Source organism: Falco cherrug, chromosome 3 (assembly GCF_023634085.1).
Source record: "Falco cherrug isolate bFalChe1 chromosome 3, bFalChe1.pri, whole genome shotgun sequence".
Classification (NCBI taxonomy): Eukaryota; Metazoa; Chordata; class Aves; order Falconiformes; family Falconidae; genus Falco; species Falco cherrug.
The window spans coordinates 121,956,798-121,982,905 of record NC_073699.1 but is presented as its reverse complement, the minus strand read 5'-3'; the positions used below and the strand labels follow the sequence as shown (position 1 = coordinate 121,982,905).

At 55.7% G+C, this 26,108-nt stretch overlaps 1 protein-coding gene across 1 annotated transcript in view; it reads right to left on the bottom strand.

Moving 5' to 3' along the window:
• The window catches only part of NKAIN1 (sodium/potassium transporting ATPase interacting 1), a 41,791-nt gene extending 16,949 nt beyond the window's left edge, over positions 1-24,842 (bottom strand). The window contains exon 1 of the mRNA XM_005436960.3: positions 24,550-24,842. Coding sequence (XP_005437017.2) covers positions 24,550-24,603 — 54 coding nt within the window. The 5' untranslated portion in view covers positions 24,604-24,842. The remainder of the gene's footprint in view (positions 1-24,549) is intronic.
• Positions 24,843-26,108: the final 1,266 nt, after the last annotated feature.

Below are 26,108 nucleotides of genomic sequence, written 5' to 3'. Positions count from 1 at the left end.
ACAAAGCCATGGAGCAGCCAAGCCCAGGCAGCCCCTGGATCCACGGGGCCAGGGCCAAGGCTGTTTGCAATGAAGCTTAATTCACTTCCACGCTATTTAAACTCTCCGAGGAAACAGCCTTTGGAAATAGTTACAACCAGGCTGTAGATCTTTTAAATTGAGGAATGTAAATTATAAGTGATACAGGGAGCATGGTGCTTGGGGTTTTATAGCCATCCATCAATCTGGTGGCTGTTGACAGAGCTGCTTAGCAGGAACTAGATGCAAAGGCTGTGAGTTTTGGGTACTGGTGAGTCTCTGAGGTGAGGAATGGAGCTGGGAAGAGCCTCTGAGACCATCCCACAGAGCTGGAGAGATGGCCTTAAACCCATGTGGCTCCTTAATTCCAGCCCATCAAGCCAGGACAGGCTGCAGGAGAAGGAGCTGGGAAGAGCCTGGCCAAACTGAATCCTTCTTCATCCCAAGGAGAAGCAAAATTAGGGATGAACATCACAGTCTTCCCACAGACCAGTGAGGGCGGCTAATTGCACCAAAAAGCTTTGCCGGAGCTGCCCCAGCAGGTATAATGCTGCTCTGCGTGTGCCATTGTTTGACCTTATTCTCTCTGTGTGAAAAACAAATCTTAGTTTTTTTCAGCTTTGTCGGATCCTGCTTAAGGTTAAGGAAGATACAGAGACACAGCACAAACACGGCGAGTCTGCAGCTGCAGCTCCCCTGGCACTCACCGCCTGCACAGCCCCAAGGGCAGTTCAGCAGCCTTATGCCCAGTTTCACGAGTGGGGAAACTGAGGCACAGCCATGCTCCAGAGGGAGTAGGGAGTGCGGATTTAGCAATCCTCACACAGGGCATTGTGGGGCTGAATGAGGACCACCTTCAGCTCAGACTGATGCTCCTGCACTTCTCACCGCTCGCTTGCTGCAACCTCAGGCTGTTCCAGCACCTGGAGCATCCTCACCTGATCCTTTGGGGTTGAGATGCCCCCAGCAGCAAACTTCAAGACACCCAGGCTTTTCATGCAGCCATTGCAGCTGTTCATCAACAGTGGCCCTAAATGAAGCAAGAGCAGTGAGCAACTTCGGCTGCAGGGCTCATCATCACCTGCAAGCACAGCAAGGTGCTCTGCAAGCTCTCAGCACACTCCACAAGAAACCTCCAAGCAGCCTCGAGACCAGCAGCCTCCAACCTCCCCAAACCCAGGTGACTTGTAGAGCTCAGAGCATCCTCCCCACAGGCCAGCCTTTATTAATGACTCACCCTCATTAATGCCTTGCTCTCCCCTTTCAGCTCTTACTGCTGCTCTGCCACTGAAGCTGTGATGCTCCTGTGGGTGTGGGACTAGGAATGACTCCCCACCCCACTGCTAATTAAGATAAACCTGCAACCGATCAATGGAACGAGTTTTAGGCTCCCTCTTAATTAAACACTCTCTAGTTTATCGATCAGGCCCAAAAGTTCCCTTTGCTGCAACTCATATCAATTAGTTGGGGGCAGGCGTGTGCCAGAGTCCTGCTAATTGAAACCCATTGCCTGCAATGATTTTATTTTAATCAAGAAATCAAAGCAGGTGGGATGTGGGGACTGGGCTCCATCAGTGTGTGGCAATCCCCAGGGAGGACTGCAGCAGGAGGGACACATGCGCAGCCCCCTGGGGACAGGGAGCTGCCAGGGCTCAGTCTGGGGGCTCTGGGCAGGCAGAACCTGTGAGGCAGAGCTGAAGGAAAATGGGGTTTTTCAAGGGTGCTGGCACCAAATTCAAGTGGAAAGGAGTTCGTCTGTTCCCAAATCATGCCTTGGGTATGGCATCTTCACTGTCTTCACGCCCATCCCATTACTCGGTGGGGTGTTCCCAGTTTTTTTGCACAGACGCTGCGGAGCACCTTCCCCCATGTTCCATCCCCTCCAGATTTGGTATTTTAAGGTTGGGAGTCCCCCCTGCAACCCAGCTGGGCAGCATTGGGCCCTGGGAAGAGCATCCTCGATGCAGCACTCTGACACACTGCAGTATTAAACCAGAAAACTTCTTGCCCGGCACCTGCCATTTTTGCTCTTTTGGAATCAGAAAATCACAGGATGGGTTCAGTTGGAGGAACCTTTAAAGACCATCTAGTCCAACCCCCCTTTCATGGGGGGTTATATATAACCCTTTAATATATTGAAAGGCTGCAAGATGGTCTCCCTGGAACCTTCTCCTTTCCAGGCTGAGCAACCCCAACTCTCATCCTGTCTCTGTAGGAGAGGTGTTCCAGCCCTTGGACCATTTCCATGGCCTCCTCTGGACCCATTCCCACAGGTCGATGTCTTTTTGTGCTGGAGACCCCAGAGGTGGACACAGAACTGCAGGTGGGGTCTCACCAGAGGCCAGTAGAGGGGGACAGTCACCTCCCTCAACCTGCTGGCCATGCTGCTGGTGATGCAGCCCAGGATATGGTTGGCTTTCTGGGCTGTGAGTGCATGTTGCTGGCTCATGCCCAGCTTTTCGTCCAGTAGCACTCTCAAGTCCTTCTTGGTAGGACTGTTCTCAACTCCTTCATCCCCCAGTCTGTGCTAGTGTTGGGGATTGCCCCGTCTCAGGTGCAGGACCTTGCACTTGGCCTGGTTGGACTTCAGCCCACTCCTCCAGCCCGTCCAGGTCCCTCTGGATGGCAACCTGTCTTGCCTGCACATCAACTGCCCCACTCAGTTCAGTGCCATCTGCAGACTGGCTAAGGGTGCACTCCATCCCACTATGTCACTGATGAAGATATTAAATAGTACTGGTCCCAGTACAGACCCTTGAAGGACACCACTCATTACCTATCTCCACCTGGACATTGAGCTGTTGACTGCAGCTCTTTGGACATAGCCATCCAGCCAATTCCACAACCATATGACAGTCTATCCATCAAAGCCACATCTCTCCAGTTTAAAGGTGAGGATGCTGGGGGGACCTCTTCCTGCATCCCACACTCTGTTTCTGAGATAAACCCAACCCTGACCCACTTGGTAACACAGCAGTGGACAGGCTGCCTGCAGGGACCAAGTCCTTCTGCCACAGTGAGATGGACACCACATCAACAGGGTGGCCATGAGGTCCCAGCATGGCCCAGGGCCACCCCTTGTCCCACTGTCTCCACCAGGGACAGGCTGGAGCCACCTCGACCCCCCCAGCTCACAACCCTGCCAGGGATTTACAGAAGCAGGATTTGACAGCAGACTTGTCACACCTGGTGGCTCTTGAGACTTGTCCAAACCCCACTTAATTACCACCAAAACCTAAGGGACATGAGGACATGGCCACCTGTGGACACAAGAGACCCCGGGGCACATGCGTCCAGGTGCTCAGCAGACCTGGCAATTGCGTGGATGATTTATCCATGTCCTCCTCCCATGGTGCCCAGGAGAGGTGACAATTGTGTCACCAGGGCCCGGGGGAAGGATGCTGGCCCAGCTGTGGCCCCCAGCCCCCCAGGCTCCATGGGGGGAGGTGGCAGTGCCCCCTCCCCATGTTACATCCTCTTGCCTCAACTGCAATGAGGAAGACACATCTGCTGACACAGATGCATAAATATATTATTGAATCCTCAAAGCCTCAATAATTAACAGGTGGAGAGAGTTGGGAGCTTGCTCTGGCACTGGGCGGGGGGGATTGGGTCTGCCAGGGAGAGCTGGGGAGGGGGCCAGTCCCTCCATCCTGCTTGATCACAAGATCACAAGCTTCTGGGTGGGGCCAGTCCCTCTGTCTCTCTCTGAGCCGCCCCCCCCCGCCCCCCCCCCCCCAAGCTGCAAAGCCCCCCAGTTGCCTGCTGGGCAATGCTGTGGGTGCACCCCTGCTGCTCACTGCATCCTCACTCAGCCCGTAGCCCCCGAGAATCACCCTGGAATGCAGTAGGCAGGGGGTCATGCCTGGGGACATGGGGCAGCAGCTCCCCCATCCCCCTGCTGCATCTCAAGCTGTGCCATCCCCCAAGCCTATGCAGTGATTTTTCCGGATGCATGATTATGTATTTAATTGCTTTTAAATAAAAGTCCCATGTCCCCAAGGGGGAACCCAGACATCTGGAGCACATGGGGCACTGGTGATGTGTGTGGGGCACAGTGACACAGGACTTCAGCCCTGTTAATTCACACAGAGCGACACTGGTTACCCTGTCCCTCTGCCCATGGGGACAGCCCCAGCCAGGCCACCACGTGCCCTTCCCTATTCCAGGGTCCTCCTGCTCACTGCCACTTAAGCTGGGCCATTTGGGGGCAGAAAAAGGGGTTTGCACATTTTTACTACTTGGGCTAAAAAATTTGGGGGGACAACAATCCTTTTTGGGATGGAAACTCTTCCCATCTATATTTTCCCCTTTCTAGGAAAAATTGGGGTGGAATATCCCCTTCCCTTGCCTGCATGGCCTAGTGAAGACGCTTGGAAGAGCAATGGGCAGGTTTGCTCCTGCCTGCAAATGTCAGAGCTGCATCCTGGAAAGCTGGCAGCAGAAAAGCTGTGGTTTCGGGGTGGGGGATCGTGGGGGGAAAATTCCCTAAGAATCCTCTTTTCCCCAGCCTCCACCACTGGGGCTGGCCTGGGGCAGCTGTGTGGTGAAACTCCCCAAAACCTGGGTCAATCCCCCGAGTGCACTGGGATGCCGGGCATGAGATGCCCTGGCAGGGTGAGGGCAGCAGGTTCCCTTGGGATGAACTGGGGTCAGGATTCCCAGATCTAGGCTGAGCCCAGGAGACCCAGCAGAGGAGGATGCAGCACATGGGTATTCACTGTCTGCCCATACACATAGTCTGCCCACATGTGGCCTGCCTGCACACACAGCCCACACACACAGCCTGCCTGCACACGCATGGTCTGCCTGCACAGCCTGCCTGCACAGCCTGCCTGCATGCAGTATCTGCACACACAGCCTGCCTTCATACGCAGCCTGCACACACACACGTGGTCTGCTCACACACATAGTCTGCCTGCACACATAGCCTGCATGCACAGCCCCCCCACACACACAGAGCCCTCCCCACACACAGCCGCACACACACACAGCCCACACATACACACACCTGCACACAGAGCACGTGCATGGAGCACACACAGAGAGCACACTCAGCCCGCACACACATGGACACACACACACACCCCGTGCACACACCCACACCCCCCCCCGCAGCCTGTGCACCCTGCACCCCCTGAACGGGACTGGCTGAATGGGGGCACTCAGGGGCTCCCCACCACCCCAGCCCTTCCCCTGCACCCCACTAGCCCTGCGCGCAGTGGGGGGGTGCCCGGGCATCACATGCATGGGTGTGCCCGTCACTCGTGGGTGTGCCTGTCGTGTAAGGGGTGGCAGTACCCCACAGCCCACGCCGATCCCCAGTCATGGAATTTTCAGCAAAGCGGGAAGCATCCCGGCACAGCACCTGCTGCCAGCTGGGATACAGAACCCTGGGACCCCTCAGGGGACCCGGCTGTGGGGAGGGAGGGGGCAGCAGGGTGAAGCCCCAAACAGGACACCCTGCAGTGCGGGGGTTCTCCGCCACCGAAGTGGTGCACCCGGCATCCCCAAGAGCACTGGGGGTTGCTCCAGATTTTGGGCAGTTTGATGCAGCAGGAGCCAGAAGCTCCCCCTGGGGACAGAGGCTGGGAAAAAGAGGATTTTTAGGGGATTTTTTTTCCCCATCACTGAAACCACAGCTTTTCTGCTGCCGGCTCCCCAAGGATGCGGCTCTGACATTTGCAGGCAAGAGCAAACCTGCCCATTGCCCTTCCGAGGGTCTTCAAGACATGCAGGTAGGGGAAGGGGATATTCCCCCCTGATTTTTCCTAGAAAGGGGAAAAAATAGATGGGAAGAGTTTCCATCCCAGAAAAAAAGGGATGTTCTCCCCCTGAAAATATTCTCTCTAAAGATCGAGAAGCCCTGACATACAGCTGCATTGTTTTTTGGTGTCGGCGAGGCCGGAGCAGGCAGTGCAAGCAGGATGCTTCTCCCGGCTGCCTGCTGCCCTTGATCTCAGCAGCAGCATCTGCGTGTCGGGCTGAAATAAACCCGCTGTCCCCTGCTCCGCGCTGTGGTGTGGCAGGAGCCGAGCAGGGCTTCGTTACCCCCTGTTGGGTTATTATCCTTCAGCCAGGTGATTTCCTCCCGAACACCATATGCCTGAGGCTCACTGGGGATTTAACTTCTCATTTCGCTGCATGTTGAAGAGATTTGGGGGTTTTATTCCGCCTCGAATTCCCCTCTGTGCTGCATCCAAAGATGCTGCGAGAGTATCGCTCTCCATGCCGCTGAGCCCATCCTGGTTGCTTGGGGCAGAAACGCCCTGTTTCTAGGAGTTTTGGATAAAAAAAAATGTTGGGGTTTAGGGAGAAAACTCCCCCCAGGAAGAGCTGCAGGGCAGGATCTGGCCCACTAGTGGGATGCCCAATGGTGTCAGTCCCCATTAGGGACATTTCCCACAGCCCCCAGGGCTCGGTGTCCCCGCAGCAGATGGAGCATCACTGGGGCTAACAAGTGCATGGGCTCCCACAGGCTGGCTGGATACTGCCCCCATCCCCAGGAGGGAAAGCAAAGCCCAGCTCCCAGCCTAGCAGATGCTGCAGGGCCACGGCCCACCCCCCTCACCCCCCCCCAGCACCTATTCCTCTGCAAACTCCCTTTTTGAGGCAGTTTAAGGCATTTTGCTAATTTTCGTTCTGACAGTGCCTTCACCTGTTCCTGGGGAGCCCAAGGAGCCATTGGAGGTGTTTTCATCATGTGGTCCTCGCAAGCCGCCCGTCTCCACTTAGGGAAATTGGCTGTGATTTCAATGAACGGCAAGCAAGTGAATTGACTATTAAGAAGGTGCAAACACCGCTGTGAACCCAGGGACTTCATTTAATGACTTGGAAACAAGTTCTTGACCTACTTCCAACTTGCAAAAGCCTTCGTGAAATCACAGAGGAAAAGAAATTAAAGGCACTGGAGCCTTGATAGCTCTCTGGTATCAGATAGAGATGAGCAGGATGCAGCCCCTGGCCAGGAAGATGCTCCAGGACTGAGCAGCCCCATTACAAAACATGGCAGGAAAAAAAGCATGGCACAAAAAAGCAGGGTAGGATAGGCACAAATCGGGTCCTTCCCCAGCTGTTACAACCCCTTCTTGATGCCAGTGGGTTTGGGAGGGCTCCTGGCCTTTGCCCAGCCTCTTGCTCCATCCCAACTATGGTATTGCTGGATTTGGGAGCTCCTGGCACATGGCTTGAGCATCCCAGATCTCTGGGAAGTGGCTGAGGGTTCTGGGGGCACAGGCAGAGACTGGGAGTGTGTGAGGTCCCTCGCCACAGCTCCCCAGCACCCACCATCCATCCTATGGGCTTCCCTTCCTCTCACCTATCTGCACACACACACACACACACCCCGCCCCTTTCCCCCAATCCCCCAGTTCCTGGTTATTTATTTCATTGTGCCGCATCCGGCAGCGTTGCCATGGGAACGTGGCAGCAGCCCCGGCTGGATGCGCTTGTCTAGACGCCGCGCCCCAGGATCCCACTGCCAGCAACCTGCTCCACAGGCTGGATACGGTCCCAGGGTGGGCTGCACCCCTGGGTGGGCATCACTCATTGCACCCATCCCCAGGACCACCTGGAGACCCTAGCACTCATACAGCTGGGTCCCCTCCAAGCCCTACACCCCAGATCTGTGCTCCTTCCTCCATCCATCCCTAGGGGTTCTGTACAAGGATGACTGGGAAATGCAGCCTCAAGGTGGCTACTGGTAATACTACTACGAATATTACTACTAATATTGATCATAACAACAACAAAACAGCAAAGAATAATAAAGGATAAAGAAATAATAATTATAAAGATTATTATTAATAATAAATACCCTGAATATAGACAAGGGTTGCAAAGGGCCCTTTGCACAAGGCAGATTAAACCCAGCCCCCTCCTGCTTTGGTTCCACCACAGGGAAGGGAAACTGAGGCACGTCATGGGGAGATACCCCCAAACATCTGCAGTACTCTGAGATGTCACGAACACCGAAACTCAGGGCAGTGGGTGTTCCCATGCAGAGAGGGATGCTCCACCATCACCCCAGGCTCCTCATTTACACCCACTAAGACAAAGCCCTGAGCCACCACTGGGCTTGTTGGCTCCCAGGACTGCAAGGTTTGGGTGGATTTGGGTCTCACCAGCTGCGATGGCCCCAGCAAGGACCTGCAGTGGGTCATTACCCTGGAGGAATTCTGACAGGTGTTTTTTTTTCCCAGCAAACATCACAAATTTCAAATTTCCCTGTGAGCAGGCTGGTTTAACCCTAATACAATATTACATCTATTTAATTTCGATACAAGATTACATCTATTATTTGCACTGTCCTATAAACACTGAAATGAGATTCTTTCCTTTCTCTTGCCTTCCAGCAAGGAAACTTTTCGAAGCCAAGGGAAAGCAGAGGAAAGGGAAGCAGCTCAATTCCTCTCTTGCCCATCAGAGGTTGGCTCCAGAGCAATGCCCTCTGGCATGACAGGCTTTATTCCTGCAGGGAGTTGCTCCCTCCCTTTGGGAATTGCTCCATCCCCTTGGGAATTGCTCAGAAGCCACAAGCCATTGAAGTGTCCCCAGAGAAGGGAGCCAGGATAACCTCATTAACCCTGAGCTTGTGCCGCTTTGCATCCACCCAGCCTGACCTTGCAAATGACCTTGACAAAACCCAGGACCCTGAGGTCCCCTTGTTGGGGAGGACATGGGGTGGTGGCACTCATGTGATGGGTAAGGAGCGCCAGCAGTGTCCCTGGGGGGGAAATGTGCACTGGGGGCAGCAGCAGTGCCCAAGGAGGCACTTGCCATGGAGGGGAAACTGAGGCACAGGGCTGGAACCCCAGCGGGACCCAGCCATTCATTCCCGTGGGGCTGAGGTGCTTCATATCTGCAAGGCTGAAGCACCAAGGTCACTGGTGATGGTTGGCGAAGGGCTGATCCTGCACTGCCCAGGTGCTGTGCACCACTGTGCTATGCCTCAGTTTATCTGGAAAATTGGCTAGCCCTGCTCAGCACCACACCAGCGAGCATTTGCTCTCTTGGTCAGGGTGACCTGCTCCACCAGAGCAGGTCTGAGGAAACTAAGGCACAGAGGGGTGATGGAGAAGGCCAGAGGCTCAAGCCCTGGTGAGAGGCTGTGCCTGGAGGACACTCAGGTTGAGAGCTGCTCCACACTCGCAGGAGCAGGGCTGGGACTGCTGGGCTGGTGTGGAGAGAAGGGGTTTGGACGGAGTCTTGCTGAATTACAACTTTTAGCCTAAGTTAAGCCACAAGGAGAAATCAAGAGAAGAGGCATGGGCAACGGCCAGTGACACAGGGCTGCAGAAGGAACAGGCACAGGGGAGCAACAGGACCCAGGGGCAGAGCCTGGCCATGCCACCTCAGGCAGCCACGAATAGAGAAGCTGGGCTGCGGGCTGGAACAAACCTACCTGGAAGCAGAGGGGGAACTGAAGAGGCCATACAGCCCTGTGCCGTGCCTGAATAAACCAGCTGTGTATCTGGGATGGAGCGTGAACAGGGGACCCTGCTGTCCCATTCCATCCTACCCCACCCTACCCAATCCCATCTCATCCCATTCCATCCCATCCCATCCCATCCCATCTGTCTTATACATCAATCTCATCCCATCCATCCTATGTATCCCATGCATTCCATCCACCCAATTTCTCTCATCCATCCCATCCCATCCCATCCCATCCCATCCCATCCCATCCCATCCCATCCCATCCATTTTATCCATCCCATCCTCCCATCCTATCTCATCCATCAATCCCATTCCATCCATCCTATGCATCCCATCTGTCCCACAGCAAATACACTCCCACCCTGGCCCAGCACAGATCCCTGATCCTCGGCTCGGCCTCAGAGGCACTTGCTGTCTCTGAACCATCAGCAACCATCCCCCTGTGACAGCTGGCTTCAAACAGCCTCTTGGATAAAGAAAATTGGGTTTAATCAAGCACCTCAATTAGCTACAACAAGCTGCAGCTCGTCATCACACCGGAGACTCACAGCAGAAAGCACATTAGCAGCATGGCCACTGAGAGGCTGAGAATTAATTAAAATAGAGCAAAACTCCTAAAAAAAATCCCAAGGAAATAGGGAATTGCTCAGACTGGGGGGATTTCTCCCTGTGAGTCTGGAGGTGCCGAGTGGAGCCACATCCCTGACCCTGACAGAGCATCTCCAGCACTCAGCCAGCCAGCATCTCCTCTGGTTTGCCTGTGGGACGCAGTAACATCCCCCACCGCTCACAGAGACCCCACTGCCCACCCAGCCCCTCGTCCCGCTGTCAATGGGGCAAGGAATAACTGAGGCACTCAGCACTCAGTGATGATGGAGCCACCAACACACCGCAGCGGAGGACTGATCCTGCCCTGCTCCAGCTCGGGGGGGAGCTGGGGCTGAAATCGGGGGGATCTTGGGTTTAAACCTGGAAGATCTTGGGCTTAGAACTGGCAGATCTTGGGCTTAAATTTGTGGGACTGGGTGCTTAAATATGGGGGATCTTGGGTACAAATATGGGTGGTGCACAGATACAGCAGACAAGATGGGGAACCAGGAGAGATACGGGGAGCCTGACCTCCTAAGGAACAAATTGTGGGGTGAGACACAGACAAATGTTGGGGCTGGAGAAGGATGGGGAGAGAGCAGGAGCTGGCCACTCCAGGAAAATCAGCTTTGGGCGATTGGAAAGCAGAGGAGCAGGACAACCCGGTCTCCAAAAAATCTGCACAAACTCACCAGATGCTGTGCCGGGTGGGACAGGATGGACCCTGGCCGAAACATCCCCCCCAGCCCGTGGTGGCCAGGACCGTTTGGACAAGGATTAAGCCACAGGCAATTTCAATGCTAATTCTCTCAGTTAAGTTCTTTAGCCCAACATCTATGAGAAGCAAGAGATATCTTTCCCCAGATATCAAACAGTGACTCAAAGACATCATTAATATAATCCAAGGGGGGGGGTGTGTTTATATATATATATATTTATATTTTATATATATATATAAAATCCAATTTACTGACTTATTTAGTGACACTTTTCATAATCAATTCTCCCAGGAAAGAAATACTGATTAAAGCCAAGTGCATTGCTATGGAAACCGGCAGTCCCTCCTCCCACTACCCGCAGGCTGGGAAGGAGAAAATCGGGTGAGGAAATCTGCCTGGTAACAACACTGTTAATGAGCCAGGGAGCAAAAATAATCCCTCGGAGGGATGCTGCCGCGAAAGGAGCAGCCGGCAGCAGCCGGTGGGGAGGCAAAACCACACACGGCTCCCAAAATATTTATTTTTATGGGAGGGTAGAGCCGTTTCAGAGGAGGAGGGGATGTTCATGCATTCTAGAGGGATGAAGGGGGCATCTGGAGGTGGTACCCATGGCTGACTGTGCTCACCCACAGTGCCCTGTGAGCATGGGTGTTTCTTCTAGCACTTACCCAATTTTTTAGTCTTAAAATACAGGATAAAACCACCCTGAGACACAGATTTAAGGGATTCAGCTGCCCAGCAGCCTGTGAGGACGTAGCTGCCAGCACAAAACGGATTTATGTAATAATCCCAGTGGTGTTCCCTCTCCTCGGGGTGATTCCCCAACCCACGGGCAGCCACAATGCCTGGTGAGGGGCATTGCTTCCTGCTGCAGGCAGGGCTGTCATGCCTGCACTCATCCCCAGGTGAGCGAAACCTCCATGGGGCAATTTATTTCTACATTGAATAGTGGCCCTGGGCTCCTGGAGGGTTTGGTGATCTCCTCCTGGCTGGATGTGTCCCTCCCCCAGCACCTGAAAGGAGACGATGCTTGAAGCACCCATGGGTGCTGGTGAGGCAAGGATAAATCTTCCATGGGCTGAATATAAAAGCGCCCAGGCAGTGGGAAGCAGCCGGTGCTGGCAGCGAGTGGCATGGAAGAGACTTGGCTGTTTCCCCAAGCACTCGAGATGCTTTTTGGGGTGCTTTAAGGAGCAAAGGGTAGGCTTATATTGAATATTAGGAAAGATTTCTTCACTGAAAGGGTGGTCAAGCATTGATCAAGCCTGAAAACAGGCTGCCCAGGGAAGGTGTGGAGTCACCATCCCTGGAGGTATTTAAGAGACGTGTAGATGTAGCACCTAGGGACATGGGTCAGTGGTGGGTTTGGCAGTGCTGGGTTAACAGTTGGACTTGATGATCTTAAAGGTCTTTTCTAACCCAAACAATTTTATGATCCTACGAAGGTCTGCACAGGACATCATTAGTGCCACACATTATTTATTGAGGGATTTAATAACAATCCCATCCAGTATTTTCCTAAAATTCCCCATTTCCATCACAGGCACCATGACCAGGGATGGGAGTGGGGCACCACTGCTCCACCAACAGGACCATGGTCCCGCCCAGGGCTGCAATCCCACAGGACTGGACCATCTGACTGCTGCCATCACCCCATCGGAGATCGAGAGGCATCCACCCTAATAAAACCAGAGACCTGAATATTTTGAACAATTGCTTTAGCAAGAACCCGCCAATACCTTTCCCATTCATCACGGAGAGGATTTAATAAGGCGCCTTAGCAGAGCGTGCTGTGACCACCGGCGCATTATTAAACGCAGCGATTAGCAGCTGCCGCAGATGGGAGCTCATTAGAGACTTCTTAAACATCCATAAAAATTGCTTTTATTAATTGGTTCATCCTCTTTTTATACCCACCACATTCAGGAGTGTTTTTTGGGGGTTGCTTTTTAAAAATCCCTTTGTTGCATCATGGTGGATGGGAAGCTCCCAGGTCTGGATCCATCCCAGTGCCTCGGGGCCTTCCTGCTCCGCTCTGCTGCATCCTTTAATGACAAGGTGTAACACTGGCATGTTGTGACGGGTAACAACACCGCAGCTGAGTGGAGGCATGATGCCATTCCAAGCATCCCAAACCCTGCCCAGGGCCAGCGCAGCCATCAGTTCCCTGCATCCAACAGGGACGTGAGCCCATCCCTCTGGCATCAGGGCCAGCCCCACATAGGGGAAAGCAGGATTTTCCTCAAAAACCTGGTTTTTCTCCCATAACTATATGGGATGGCTTTGCCAGCTAGGTGGTGGGTGCTGCCCCAAGCCATCCATCCCCCATTTTGGGTGCACCTGCAGAAGGGTCAAATATTTCTGTATCAAAATGTCTGGGGAAAACCCAACCCAGCAGCACCCATTGCCTGGACAGAGGTCTGGGGTGGGTGGACTCCTAGGGTCCCCATGTGGCACCCCCCATGGCCTGGACCCAGGATGGATGCTCCCACCGCCTCCTAGGGTTCCCTGTGGGTCCCCCCATGGAAAACAGGGCTCTGGGGTTCACCCTGTGACCCCCTGCTCCCTCCCCTCTGCTGGGTGGGGGACACCAACCCTGCCATCAACCCCGCTAATGAGGGCGCCGCTAATTGCTGGGCAGACAGCGAGCCCACACCCCATGTATAATTCAAGCCCCTTTGTTAGGTTTGCTGGGTTTGCTTTGTCTGGCAAGTGCCACCTCCCTGTGGGACCCCCCCTGACCTGGCCACCACACAGTTCCTTCTTTGCGACGGGCTTGATTAAAAATAATTAGGGCCTGGGGCTGCTGCGAGGCAGGAGGTGGTGTCGTCAGCAGGGTCAGTGTCATTAGTGGGGTTAGCATTCCCCCCCCCCCCCCCAGCAGAGCTGAAGATGGAGAAGGAGGCACAGGGAGAGCCCTGGAGCCCCATTTCCCTGGGGGGGAACCACTCCAGGAGGAGGTGGGAGCATCAGTCCTGTGTCCAGCCCATGGGTGCTGCTGGGCTGGGTCTTCCCCCCAGATTTTGAGATAGGAATCCTCATCCCTCCTGTGGGTACACCCAATGTGGGGGATGGTTTGGGGCAGCAGCACTCTGTGGGTGCTGAAGTTGAGGGCAGCACCCATCTCCTGGATGGTGGGGTGGGAGTGCTCACCAGATGATGGGGAGGACCTGCACCCAACAGGGCATAAAGTGGACCAAAATGGGTGAGGAAGTCCATAAATACAGCTCCTGACACCCACCAGAGCCCCAGGCAGACATCCTAAATTTACTGCAGTATTGCTCACCTGCACTTCCCAGACCAGCCACCCTCAGCACCAGGCACAGGCACCACCAGCACCCTGCCCATCACCAGCCGGAGCTCAGCCCTGTGGCCAGGGCCAAATCCAGGCTGAGCTCAAGGGGCAGCAGCCCTGGGAGGGGCTGCCTACAAATCTGGTGAGATGCAGCTGGAGGAAGGTTGGTGGCCCTGGGCATGGGACAGGGATGTCCTCTCCCCACGCTGGAAGGAACCACAGGGACCTGTCCCAGCCCGCACCAGCCTCTACTCACTGTCACCCACACAACCGTTAAACTTGGAGGTGGGGAATAAAATATAAAGCCTTTAATAATCAATTGGTGTTTATTGAGCAGGTCATAACAATGCCAGCCTGCTGCTGCCAAATTAAATTCTTGTTTGGAGCCACCGAGTGAGAGACATGATGCAAATCTCTAGGAGGCAATAAAACAGGTCTCAGCACTGATCCTGTACATGCCTCCCCATCCCTCTGGGCTCTGCCTCCTGTCCCTCCCAGGGGAAAGGGGGGAGATATCCTGGGTGTCCCCCAGGAGCAAAGGGCAGGGGGACATGACCATGTCCAGGGCTGCAGTGGCAGAGCTGGGAGCCAGAAGGGACAGAGGCACAGCCAGGCTGGGCATGGAGACCCCCAGCCTTTGGGGGCTAGCCCCACTCCCTGTGAGCTCCACACCCAGTCCCAGCCCTGCAGAGCTGTACCCCATGATGTCCCCACCAAAGCCTGGCTGTGGTACCCACAGCTATGGGGCTACCCATTGCCCACAGAGCTCCAGATGGCCACACTGCCATGCCAGGGGGATACCACCACCAATACACATGCCACCCTCCAGCAAGCCCCCAGTGTCTTCTCCAGCCCTGCGGAGCAAACAGGCACCCCCATGCCCATCCAAACCTGCTGCACTCCGACCACCCCACCAGCTGCTGTGCCAGCAATCCCGACACTGTCACAAGGACTCGGTGCCAGCCATGTGCCACCCTGGAGCCCATCAAAGGGCTTTTGCTATGGGCCCCCTGAGCCAAGCTGAGCTGAGGGAAAACTGCACCAGATGCTACAAAAAGGGGCCAGGAAAGGACGGTTTTGCCTGAGAGTCCCGGCAGCTGCTGAGGGGAATTGGCAACAGACCAATGATGGGCTAGAAGTGGTGGCAGAGAGGACAGCAGGGACAGGAGCAGGGTGGGTCCCAGAGATGCAGATGGGGATGCTGTGCCCCTGGGGTGAGTAAGGGGGACAGGGCTGGTTCCTGAGCCAAAATTGGGGAAAAAAAAGAGAAAATACAAACTAGAGCCTGCAAAGGGTTTGTGCAAAGCTGTCCGTGCTGTGCCTGGCTGCTGCACCTGCAGGGTGGGTGCCAGGTCCCTTCCTGGGGCTGGGGGACATGGGGACTGTGGCTGAACCCCACGGCCATGGCCAGCACAGCTGCCCTGCCGCCTTACGCTGCTCCTGGCCATTTGGTGGAGTGGAGGAGGAGGGGGAGGATGTGTGTGCAGGAGAGAGCCCCGAGGGGGATGGGACAAGGACTCAGCTTGACATTTCCAGGCAACAGCTAAGGACCACCATTAATCTGAGCCATTACTGCACAGAAGTCGAGAGCAGACAGGTTTTCCCGTAGGCTCCCATTAGCCTCAGCATCCTTCACTGTGCTGCCTGAGCATCCTGCGCTCCCACTCCAAGCATCCTCCATGCTCACTCTGAGCATCCTCAACTCCCATCTGAGCATCCTCCATGATGATCCCAAACGTCCTCCACTCTAACCAGACCATCCTCCACTCTGACCCCAAGCACCCTCTGCTCCCACCTGAGCATCCCCCTCTTCCTTTGGACATTTCCCAGTTGGGATTTTGGACCTGGGTGTCCCTGTGGGATGGCATGAGCGTGCCCAGGGGACAGGGTTCCAGGCAGAAATGCACCGCTCCAGTGACATGTCCATGGCTCCCTGCAGCCCCCGAGCCCCAGACTGGGCTCTCATCAAGGCAGAGCCAGACCACCCCCAGCCCTTTGGCTTCCCAAGTCCCTTCCGCCAAAGGTCTTCACATTTTCCTTCCCCAGAAAGAGACCAAGGGAAGCAAAGCTGCTCAACACTGGCTCCTCCCTGGCTCCCTGGTGCCACCCTCCCTGTGCCCCCAGGCCACAGGCTCTGCCCTGCGCACCTGCAGTGGGAGAGGGCTGCACTATTGATCCAGTTATGGGAAGAGACCAGAGTGACCCAGAGTGCTAATTAGCCCTAATCAAGGTAATTAACCTGAGAGCCAAGCAGCAGGCCAGCCCCAAGCTTGCTCCCTGCCCAGCCTCTGGTTGTGTGTGTGACAGCCTGTGCCAGTGCCTGACCACCCTTTCGGTAAAGAATTTTTTCCAAGCACCCAGTCTAACCCTCCCCTGGTGCAACCTGAGCCCGTTTCCCCTTGTCCTGTCGCTTGTCAGCTGGGAAGCTGGGAGGATGACCAGCCCCCCCTTCCTACACCTTCCTGTCCGGGAGCTGTAGGGAGCGATCAGGGCCCCCCAAGCCCCCTCCTCTCCAGGCTGACCCACCCCCAGCTCCCCCAGCTGCACCCCCCCCAGCCCCCAGCCCTGTGCCCCAGCCCCTTCCCCAGCCCCCTGCCCGGCTCTGGACACACTCCCACCCCTCTGCATCCCTCTGCCCATGAGGGGCCCAACGCTGAGCCCAGGGGTCATGTTGCCAGTGCTGAGAACAGGGGGACAGTCACTGCTCTGGTCTTGCTGGCCACACAGTTGCTGACACAAGCCTGTGCTGCCTCAAGCCATGAAGAGATGGAGGCCACATGGGACCATGCAGGGACAGGAGTGACAGGGGCAGAAATTGCCCCCAGCATCCCTGCATAGGGTCCCCCTTGCAATAGGGTCCTCCCCACAGCCCCCCAAACACTTGTGCATGCTTCTGGTCACCAGAGCAATCCAAACATACCCCTCAAAACCCACACCACACCCTCCTGCATCCCTCCCTCGAAGCTCCTGCTTCCTTATCCCACTGGTATCACTGGGATGTGCTGAGCCCCACAACACCCATGCCAAGCCCCCCAACTCCCTGCAGGCTCCCAGCAGCTGATCCCTGATGGGAAAGGAGATAACATCATCCCAACATGGGTCCCCACACACCCCTTGCTCCAGGGCAGGGGTAACTGGCAGTAAAATTCAGTATTAAGTAAGTAATTAAGTATAAGGCAAAATGTGCTGGTCTACAACCCCCATCAGGGCAAGGTGGGAGGGATGGCGGTGGGGGGCACATCCTACCCTAATGCTCCCATCTGGGTGCAAGCAAAGCAACACTGGGACAATTGTTTTTTTCTCCCGCAAATCTCCTTCTGCCGCAGAGCAAAAATCAAAGATGGGTGAAATTTCCCCGCCAAGCACATGGGAGCTGTTATTAATCTCATTAATAAACCACTCGGGGTTTAATGTCCTGTTTAAATATGACCAGGGCTACTCTCTGCCAACTTTGCCTTTCCAGTTTTCCAGGCTATTACGTACATATCTTGAAAATTGAAATAAATAGCTGCTTTCAAATGGGGGGAAGAAAAAAAAGACACCAAGGGACCCACCCTGAGCCCCTCTGCCCCTCCAAGCATCCCTCTGGGATTCAGGCAGAATATTTCCTTCCCACTCAACCCCCAACGCCCCACCACTTGCAGCCAAAATCTGCCCCAAGCTCCATGCTGCGACAGGGATAAGGACATCCTGGGGCACCCCAGGAGGATGAGGGATGGGGATACAGCCTGGACCACTGGGATGAGAGGGGTCTAAAGCTGCCTGTCCGCCTGCAGCTCAGCTTGGCCAGGCACCACAGCGATCAATATGCAATAACCTGCATCTCGCTGGCCGGTGCTGGAAGAGCTGTTAAGATGTACAGCTGATGTTGATGGGAATGTTAGAGTTTTGTGGGTCTTTCATCCTTGACATATTCCTGGCCATTTTGTCCCCTTTCCTTAAGGATATCCCCAAGCCTTGGTACCCAGAGATGGCTGCAGCATCCCAGGGGGTCCCCTGCTCCACTGAGGGAGGTGGTGCCAGCAGGACCCCACTCCTTGGGCTGATGTGCAATGGCTGCCAGGTTACAAAGCCCTTTTCCAGCCTCAGAGCATCTGCACAAGGCTGGGAGGATGCCGGTAGTCCACTGTCCACACTAGCATCCCCTCCAAAGCCATAACCCACCGCTCTATTGACATTTGTGGGTGAAGCAGGAACACTGCAGGGCTGGCAGCGCTGTGGGCTCAGCACTGGGTCCAGCTCCCAGAAAGGGATGTGGGTTTCCCATTCAGGAATTGAATTTTTTCACAATGAGTTTTGAACCGTTTGAGTCCTGAATCCTTCCCCCTGCTCAATTACTCAGCACCTCCAGCTTTCTCTTCAGAGAAACCAGGGGGAGAGGAGTCAACAGTTCCACTGCAGGAGGAAGAAGTGGCAGGAGCTGTTAGTGCCTATGGGCAGGGGAGAGCATCCCCCAGGGCTCCAAGTCTGCAAACAAATAAAGCTGTGAGGAGCTTGGCCGAGATGTTCATTGATCCACGAAGCAGCGAGTTCCCAGAGCAAAACCAACCAGTTCATGTTGCCAATACACAAGCCAGGGCGCCTGGCACCTCCCAAATGCAGCCACTTGTCACCAGCGCAGAGATGTTCCCGTGGTCCCCTGCATCCCCCGCGGAGGCACAAAACCAGCCGCTGGCATCAGGCCCAGGGAGAGTGTTGGCCAAAGGCAGCAGGGAAAAGCCGTTGCATGCAGAGGTAATTTCTTGCTGCCAATAATTGCCTTTGGGGCTAGAAAGCTGCTTTTCTTCCCAAACCCACTCTTTTTGCCTTATTTCTTCTGCATTGAGGACTATCAGTACTGGGAATCTACTTCCACCTCCCTATCTTCCCTTGGACCAGCCACAGAGACCAAGCTTTTCAAGTAACTGCTTTGCTGTATCTTCCAAACTCAGATCTCTCTTCCCAATCCCCTTACAATATCTTGGCAATGTATTTTGGGGTGGGAGACCCAGTTGCCCCACGAGCTGGCAGGGATGCGTTACTGGGGGGCCTGTCCCCGACTTGCCCTCCACCAGGCGATGCTCCCCACGATCCCATCAGTTTGCACGTTCTCTCCAGCAATGATTTTATTCCTTCTCTTCTTTTTTTCTACTACTGAAACGAGCATCATTGATTTTTTATAGTGCTAATTTTTTTCCTAGCAGAAAGCCACCCGGGATTAAATCAAATTGCTTATCGGCATCTAAACACTATTATGGCAACTCAGTCCCTTTCAGCAGCCAAACTTGTGAGCTCAATAAGGAACAAGAGCAGGTTTGGCTGGACAAGACTCATTTTCCCAAATGTCAATTAGGCCACCTACTTTTAGACTTTGCTGATCACATCATGCACCAACCTTTCCTTCCCCTGCTCTCACCAGTTCAGTGTCGGGCCAGGCTGTTTTGTGGCTCATTTTCTTTATTTTCTCTACAACCCAGCCCTCCAAGACGTTTATTTTCCAGTCTCCTTTGCTCCCAGCTCTGTTACGAACCAGCATGAATGATTTAGAGAGTTCTTCAACTGGTCTCATTAATACTCTTGGGTGCACATTAGCTGGTCCTGCAAATTTAGACGTACTGCACTTTAATCGTGGTTTTAATTGCGAGCTGTAATGCTGTAATGTCTTCCCAAATGTGCACCAGTAAACCTTTATAGCTTTGCCTGTGAATAATGCAGATGCACCAGAGGATGCACGTCCACATGGATATCTTACCAGGCTGGAATGCTTCTCCACAGCCACCTGCATCCACAGTCCCTCCTGTGGCTCTTGCGGTGGTCACCCTGGGAGGTGACAAGGTGTGTTGGGGTTTTTCATGTCTCTAACACACACAGTTCCCACCTTGGGGCTGTCTCTGCATCCTCGGCACAGCCAGTCCCCAGAGCGTCCCCATCACTCCATGCCAGCACCCACCACCCTGCAGCATCACCAGGCACGAAGCAGCACCACACCCATTGTGTCCTATCCCATGGAGATGGGGTGCGGGGAGATGAGGGGCTTGTCATCCCTGGTGCCACTGTCAGCCCCCCATTTCCATGGCAACCATGCAAATGTGGAAGCTTTCCATAATCATTAGGGAGCGGAGCCGGCAGTATAAACAGTGACTGCAGTAGATTACATGCCTATTACGAACAGTCACACCTTCTGAGCTCTGGTAATTACACCTAATTGTGCATTTAATTGTGTAATTGAAAACCCCCATCCAGGGTTCAGCCTGGGCTCCTGTCCCCTTCCTCATGGTGGGAAGGTGGCCAAAGGCAGCTCCAGTCCCGCTGTCCTTATCTGATTCTCAACGATGGGAACCATGCGAGGACAAAAGATGCTGGCAGATGTCAGAGGTGGCTGACTCACCGGTGCCAGAGCTAGGGGGTTGGTGGCCAAAACCAGGCAAATCAGGGCAGGAGGTGGTGGTGGGGACAGCAGGGGATGGCAGGGCCGTGAAGCACCCAAGGGTGCAGTGGGGTCCCACTGGGGAAGGGGAGGTCATGCAGGGCTGGTGGATTGCTGGGGAATGCAAAGGATGGACCATCCTTTCCCTTTACCCATCCTTCACTAAGCTGACCCTGTTAGCTCCTTCTCCAGGCTTGGTGATGGGGGGGTCATGTCCCAGAGGGTCTCGATACCCTGTGCAAACCCCACAGCTCATGCAGGCAGGATGGGACGGACCCATGGCCCCTCTCCCTGCACCCCAACCCTGGAAGGCTGCAGGAGGAAGGATGCCAATGCCAGCACAGCATGGCACAGCATGGCATTGCTTGCCACCAGCCTGGCAGGCTCTGGCAGGCTCAGCTGGGCGGGAGGTGCCAACTGAGCTTTGCTTTTCCAGCCAATTAAAGGAGAGGAGAGAAACAAAGAAGGAAACGAAGCCCCGGTTCTGAGCGAAGCTGAGCTCTGCCAGGCAAGGTGGGAGCACTGAGCATCTCTTGTCCCCACCCAGCTCCGCGGCTGGAGCTGCATCCCACCCCCGATGAGCCCTACACTGCAGGGGGAGGCAATGGGGTCACCACTTTGGGATGGAGAATGAGCCCGCTGGAGCAAGCCTGCCCTATGCCAGTGCCTGAGTACAGCCCCAGAGTACAGAGCAGGATGGCCCAGGGGCACGTGACAGCAGCCAGTCAGATCCAGCCAGACCTCAGCTTCCAGCAGTTCACACCCTGATAGCCCGTATCACTGCCTCCAAGGCTGGGTACATCCCTCTACAGCAGTGCAGCTGTCCCGATCTGCAACTGACACCACTAGGCTTCAGAGTTAACAAGAGTCCCAACTTGCAGCTCTCACACCCACATGCCCATGCTGGCAGTGGTGAGCAGGGCGGTGTCACCTCCAGGTTCATTTTGCATCCAGCCACCTCAGCAGCTCTTATCTTTGCATAAAGAAAAGATAAATCCTCCCAACAACAACTGGCATCTCAGAGAAAGATTTACTAAGCCACTGCAACCACCACCACCACCCGCAACCCCAGCCAGCTATTTGGTCTCCAGATGTTGAGGAGAACCAACAAAAATCTGAGAGTTTTGATTTCATCCCACTTCACCAGCATAAATATCTCCTGGCAGCCTCTCCTGAGGTGGGGCAGGGCTGGTGCGTGTCTGGCAAGCGGATCCCTGGGGTTTTTCTGGAGAAAAAACATAAATGGAAGCAAAATCTGATGGGTGCTGCTTGTCCCCTGGGAAAGGAGACACCCAACGCTTCCAGCATGCCCTTGCTGAGTGGTGGAGAAGGAAGATGTAGGATATTTGGATGTTCCAAAGCAGCTGCCCCCCTCACTGCTGTGCCATGGTCCAAAAACCAGTTTCCCAAACTTGTTCGGGCACAATGGCTACCCTGAGGTCTGGGCTGTGTGGGATGGAGCAGGCAGGGCTCTGCCAGCAGCAGGCAAGGTGTGTTGCCTCTCCAGACCTGCCTCCTCCCACCCCAGCATGGGGGACCTTGCACGTGGACCTTGTGCCCAGCAGGTGCCAGCAGCACCCTGGCACTCTGCAGCTGTGGAGCATCCTCAGCCACCACAAGCATCCCCTGTGTCCAGCAGGGACAAGGGACCAGGGTGCATCCCCTGGGGACAAGGCTGTAAATATCGGGGAAACTAACAGGGACGGGAGAAGGTGCCTATGGGGTCACGGTGGCACCCGGGGAGCCACGGGAATGTGCCTGCAGGAAGGTGGCCTGACAGCGAGGACCAGCTGGAGATGGTGGCATCACCCCAGGTCAGGTGGCCTCTCACACACGCTGCTTCATTTCAGGGAAACTGAGGCATGGGCTGGCTGGTGAGGTTTAGCAAGCCAGCGAGCTCGCTGGGTAGCCCCACTGTTGCCACAAGCTGACCCCACAGCAATGGGGTATGGCTTCTTGGGCAGCCCCAGCACACACCAGTCCAGCCCCAGCTCCAGCGTCTGAGGGCACTGGGAGCACTGCTGTTCACCCCATAGTACAGGGCCCAAAACAGGCATCAGGGCTACCTGGATGGAGGGACACGACTCCTGTCCCCTTGTAAGGGGTGGCACAGAGCAGCTGAAGCAGAGGAGAGGAGCAGAACCAGGGTCAGGTGTCACCCCCGCTCCCCATCACCACTTCCCAACCCTCGGCACTGCCTGGTTCGTGTGCCCTGGCCACACTACCTCATGGATGAATATTGGCCTCAGTCACCCAAGGGGACACCCTGATGGCACCCATCACCTCCACCGCCCTGGGGCTGGCTCACCCTAGGGCTGTGGGTGGGCACCCAGAGCCCCCTACCCTGGGCAGGGCACCCTGTTGCACCTTCTCCTCATGGGGTGGTTGGGTGCCACTGCTGCAGGATGGGATGCTAGGGGCAGAGCACATCTCCCCCCAGCTGGCACAATGCTAGCCACTGCCTCCAGAGCCGAGAAGGAGCTTGGGAGAGCATCCTGCAGGCTGAGAGGGGATGAGCTGGGAGTACAGGGTGAGCCAGGGGTGGAAAGGCCACTGGTAAGGAACAATTCCAGAGCCAAGCCTTTGGGGATGCCAGCAGCAGCAGAAGACATGGGATGAGGAAAGCCTGACCCCAATCTGCAGCACAAAGTTTCTTCAGGTGTGAGCAGGAGCTACTTTCCCAGCTCAGGAGCTCACACCAATTCCATTCTTCCCCTATAACAAGTATATTAAAATCTCTCAGAACTGGGATATCTCAGGGAATAAACACCAACAAACCTGTTTTGGAGCAGAGTGGTAAAAAAAAAAAAAAAGTAACCAAAAGCCAGGGAACTCCCACACACGCAAAAACCACACATCGGATTTATCCTGGATGAGGAGGAAGGTGAGCAAAGTGCGAAGACTTTACAGACTGAACTGGGGGGACAGCTGGGGACACAAAAAGCCATTCCCACTAGGAACAAGTGGGATTTCAGCCTGGGGATGAGCCCACAACAGCTCCACTCCCCGGGGTCAAGGTCTGGCTTTGAAGCTTCCTGCATCCCCCCAAGGAAAACCTGGTTCCCCTAGCTATCCAAAAGTGGGGACACCTCTTCGTTTGCTGCCTTTTGAAGGATGGAGAATGAACAAAAGCAACGCTGGGAAGAAAGTGCTGGTCAGCAGGATGCCACTATCACCTCCAGAGTGGATCCGGAGCCTGTTTCCATCGCTGCCTCCATCCAGCCCCTCACCTCCGATCCCCGGGGACATCACAGGCTGACCACCACGCGTTTCCGCAATCCCCCCTCATTTTCCTTGTCACGACAAGCACTGGCACGGTTGTGGGGGCAAGATGTAGGATGCTGATTCTCCGCTAACGAAACACCCAGCCAGGATAATTAATTGCAACCTTGTCAGTGCTGGTTTTAGCAGGAAAACCCCCCAAATACCCCACGCACTCCCTTTGCCTGCTCCTCTGTCAGCAGCCTGATGAAGATTGATTCACGGGCAGTGGCAAGCACAGCACCTAATTATTATGAAGACTGACAATCCTACTAAAATTAAAGCTCTCCCTTCTCTCTGCCCCCAACGTCCTGGCGTCCCCTGGCCGCGGGCAGACAGGTCCTGCTTGAAAGTGGGAGAGTTTACGAAGTGCTGGCAGCAGCTTCAAGTTTCCCTCTTGGCCCGAGATGGGGGACCAGCACCCAATGAAACATCCTCAGAGTTGCCAGGATGGGAAACTGCTGGCAGGAGTCAACTCGGAGGGATGAGATTGCAGCTGGAAACAAAGCTCACACCTGCTGGAGACGCATCCCCAGGCGCTGACAGCACAGGGAACTGGTTCACATCCATTTCCCCCAGCCGCAACTCCTACCAGTGCTGGATTGAGGCAAGGGAAGAGGGTGGCATTTTGTTCCTCCCTGATTATTATTTTTTCTTTTGTTGTTCTTTGGTTTTGGGGGGTTTTTTGGGTGGTACTGAAGCATCCCCAAGCTGGTCCCACAGCAAGGTCACCACCGCGACGGAGTGGGTAGCAGTGACAGCCAACATTTCGCACAAAGCACAACCCGGCATGCTGATGAGCGCAAGACGGCCCCTCGCCTTACCAGCTGCAGGCAGCAGAATCCGACCAGCGTACATCTCCCATTGCATCTCCCCATGGTTTCCCAGCCGGAGCCTCGGATTTCCCCCACCGTGGCCTCGCGTCGCCGTCCTCCGGCCGCTCACCAGCCGCCCCTCAGCCAGCAAAGCCGCCGCCCGGGGAGCATCAAGGGGGCACCAGCAACATGTCCTGCTCTCCAGCCTCCGGCCAGCTCCGCTACTTTCTCCCCAGCAGCCCTGCCGCCTCCCGCACCCTGCCAGGTTAGCACAGAGGCGGGCTGGGCTCAGAAAGGGGCATCGCCCCCCTTCTCCGCCTCCCCCCTCCCGCAGCCCCGCTCCCCCCGACCCGCTACAGCCCCGGTCCCCGCTGCAGGGACCCCGGGGCCGCGCACACCTCGCCATCCATCCCCGGGGCGCGCAGGTTTGCGCGAAGCCCGCCCGGCCCTTCTATTGTCTCTGCGCACAGCCGCGCTCGGCGCCCCGGGGGCGGGCGGGGAGGAGGCGGCGGGTGGGGTCGGGGGCGCGCCGGGCAGGGCGGGCCGCGGCCGCCGGAACAAGGCGAGACGCGCTCCCGGCGGAGCCCGGCGGGCGGCGCGGCCGGGCGCGGGGGGGCGAGGCCGGGAGCGCCGCGCCGAGCCGTTGGCGGCTTCTGGGGGTGCCGGGTAGCGCGGTCCCCTCGCCGCAGCCGGCGGCAGGCGCGGCTGCTAGTCGCGCCCGCCTTTCCTTATCGTCAGTATTTGCCTTTTTAATAGCTGGGTTTTTTTTCTGTATTCCCCCCGTCCTCTCCCCTCCGGAGCCAGGTGGGGCTGGGTTAAATCCCGGCGATTGCAAAGCGAAGGGCCGGTGAGCTGCTTCCCTCCCCCTTCCCTCGGCCCTGCGGCCCTTGGGTGGTGCCTGGACCCGCAGCACAGGGACCCTGCAGCCACCTCCTCAGGGGGGCACCCTGGGGGGACCGTGCTAGGGTAGCAGCTGGGTGTGCAGGGAGGGCAGATCGCTCCGCCCGGCGAGGAAGGCCCCCAGCTGCTCCGTGCAGAGCCCCGCTCCGCAGCCCAGCACCCAGCCAGCCGGCTCTGGGTGCCAGGGGCTCTAGGGCTGACACCCAGCAGGTCTGGGCAAGGAGGCAGGTGCAAGCAGAGCAGGCAGGGTATGGCTCCCCGCCGCCATACACCCCACTCGCCTTTGTTCTTTTTTCACTGCACACCTTCAGGGGGGATCGCGGAGTGCACATCTGCCCGGGAATAGCCGGGATGCTGCTTTTCCAGTGCTTTAGAAACCTCTTCCTAAAATGCCACCTTGCAGGACTTGGGGACAGTTCGCTGCTTCTCAGTTCTGTGATTTCTTAATCCTCAGCTGTGATTTTTGTAAGGAAGCATCTCCTAAAACAGCCCCCCGCACTCCCAGGTGTCAAGGCAGCTCTGTGCAGGGTCCGAGGGGCTGCAGCCTTACAGATGCATTTGTGTGCAGCTGTCGCTCTAGCCATGGTCTAACCTGGCCCAGCCAGACCACACATCCCCGTGCACTGCTGGGACCAGCTGGGACCACACCTGGAGCTTTTCCTTCACCC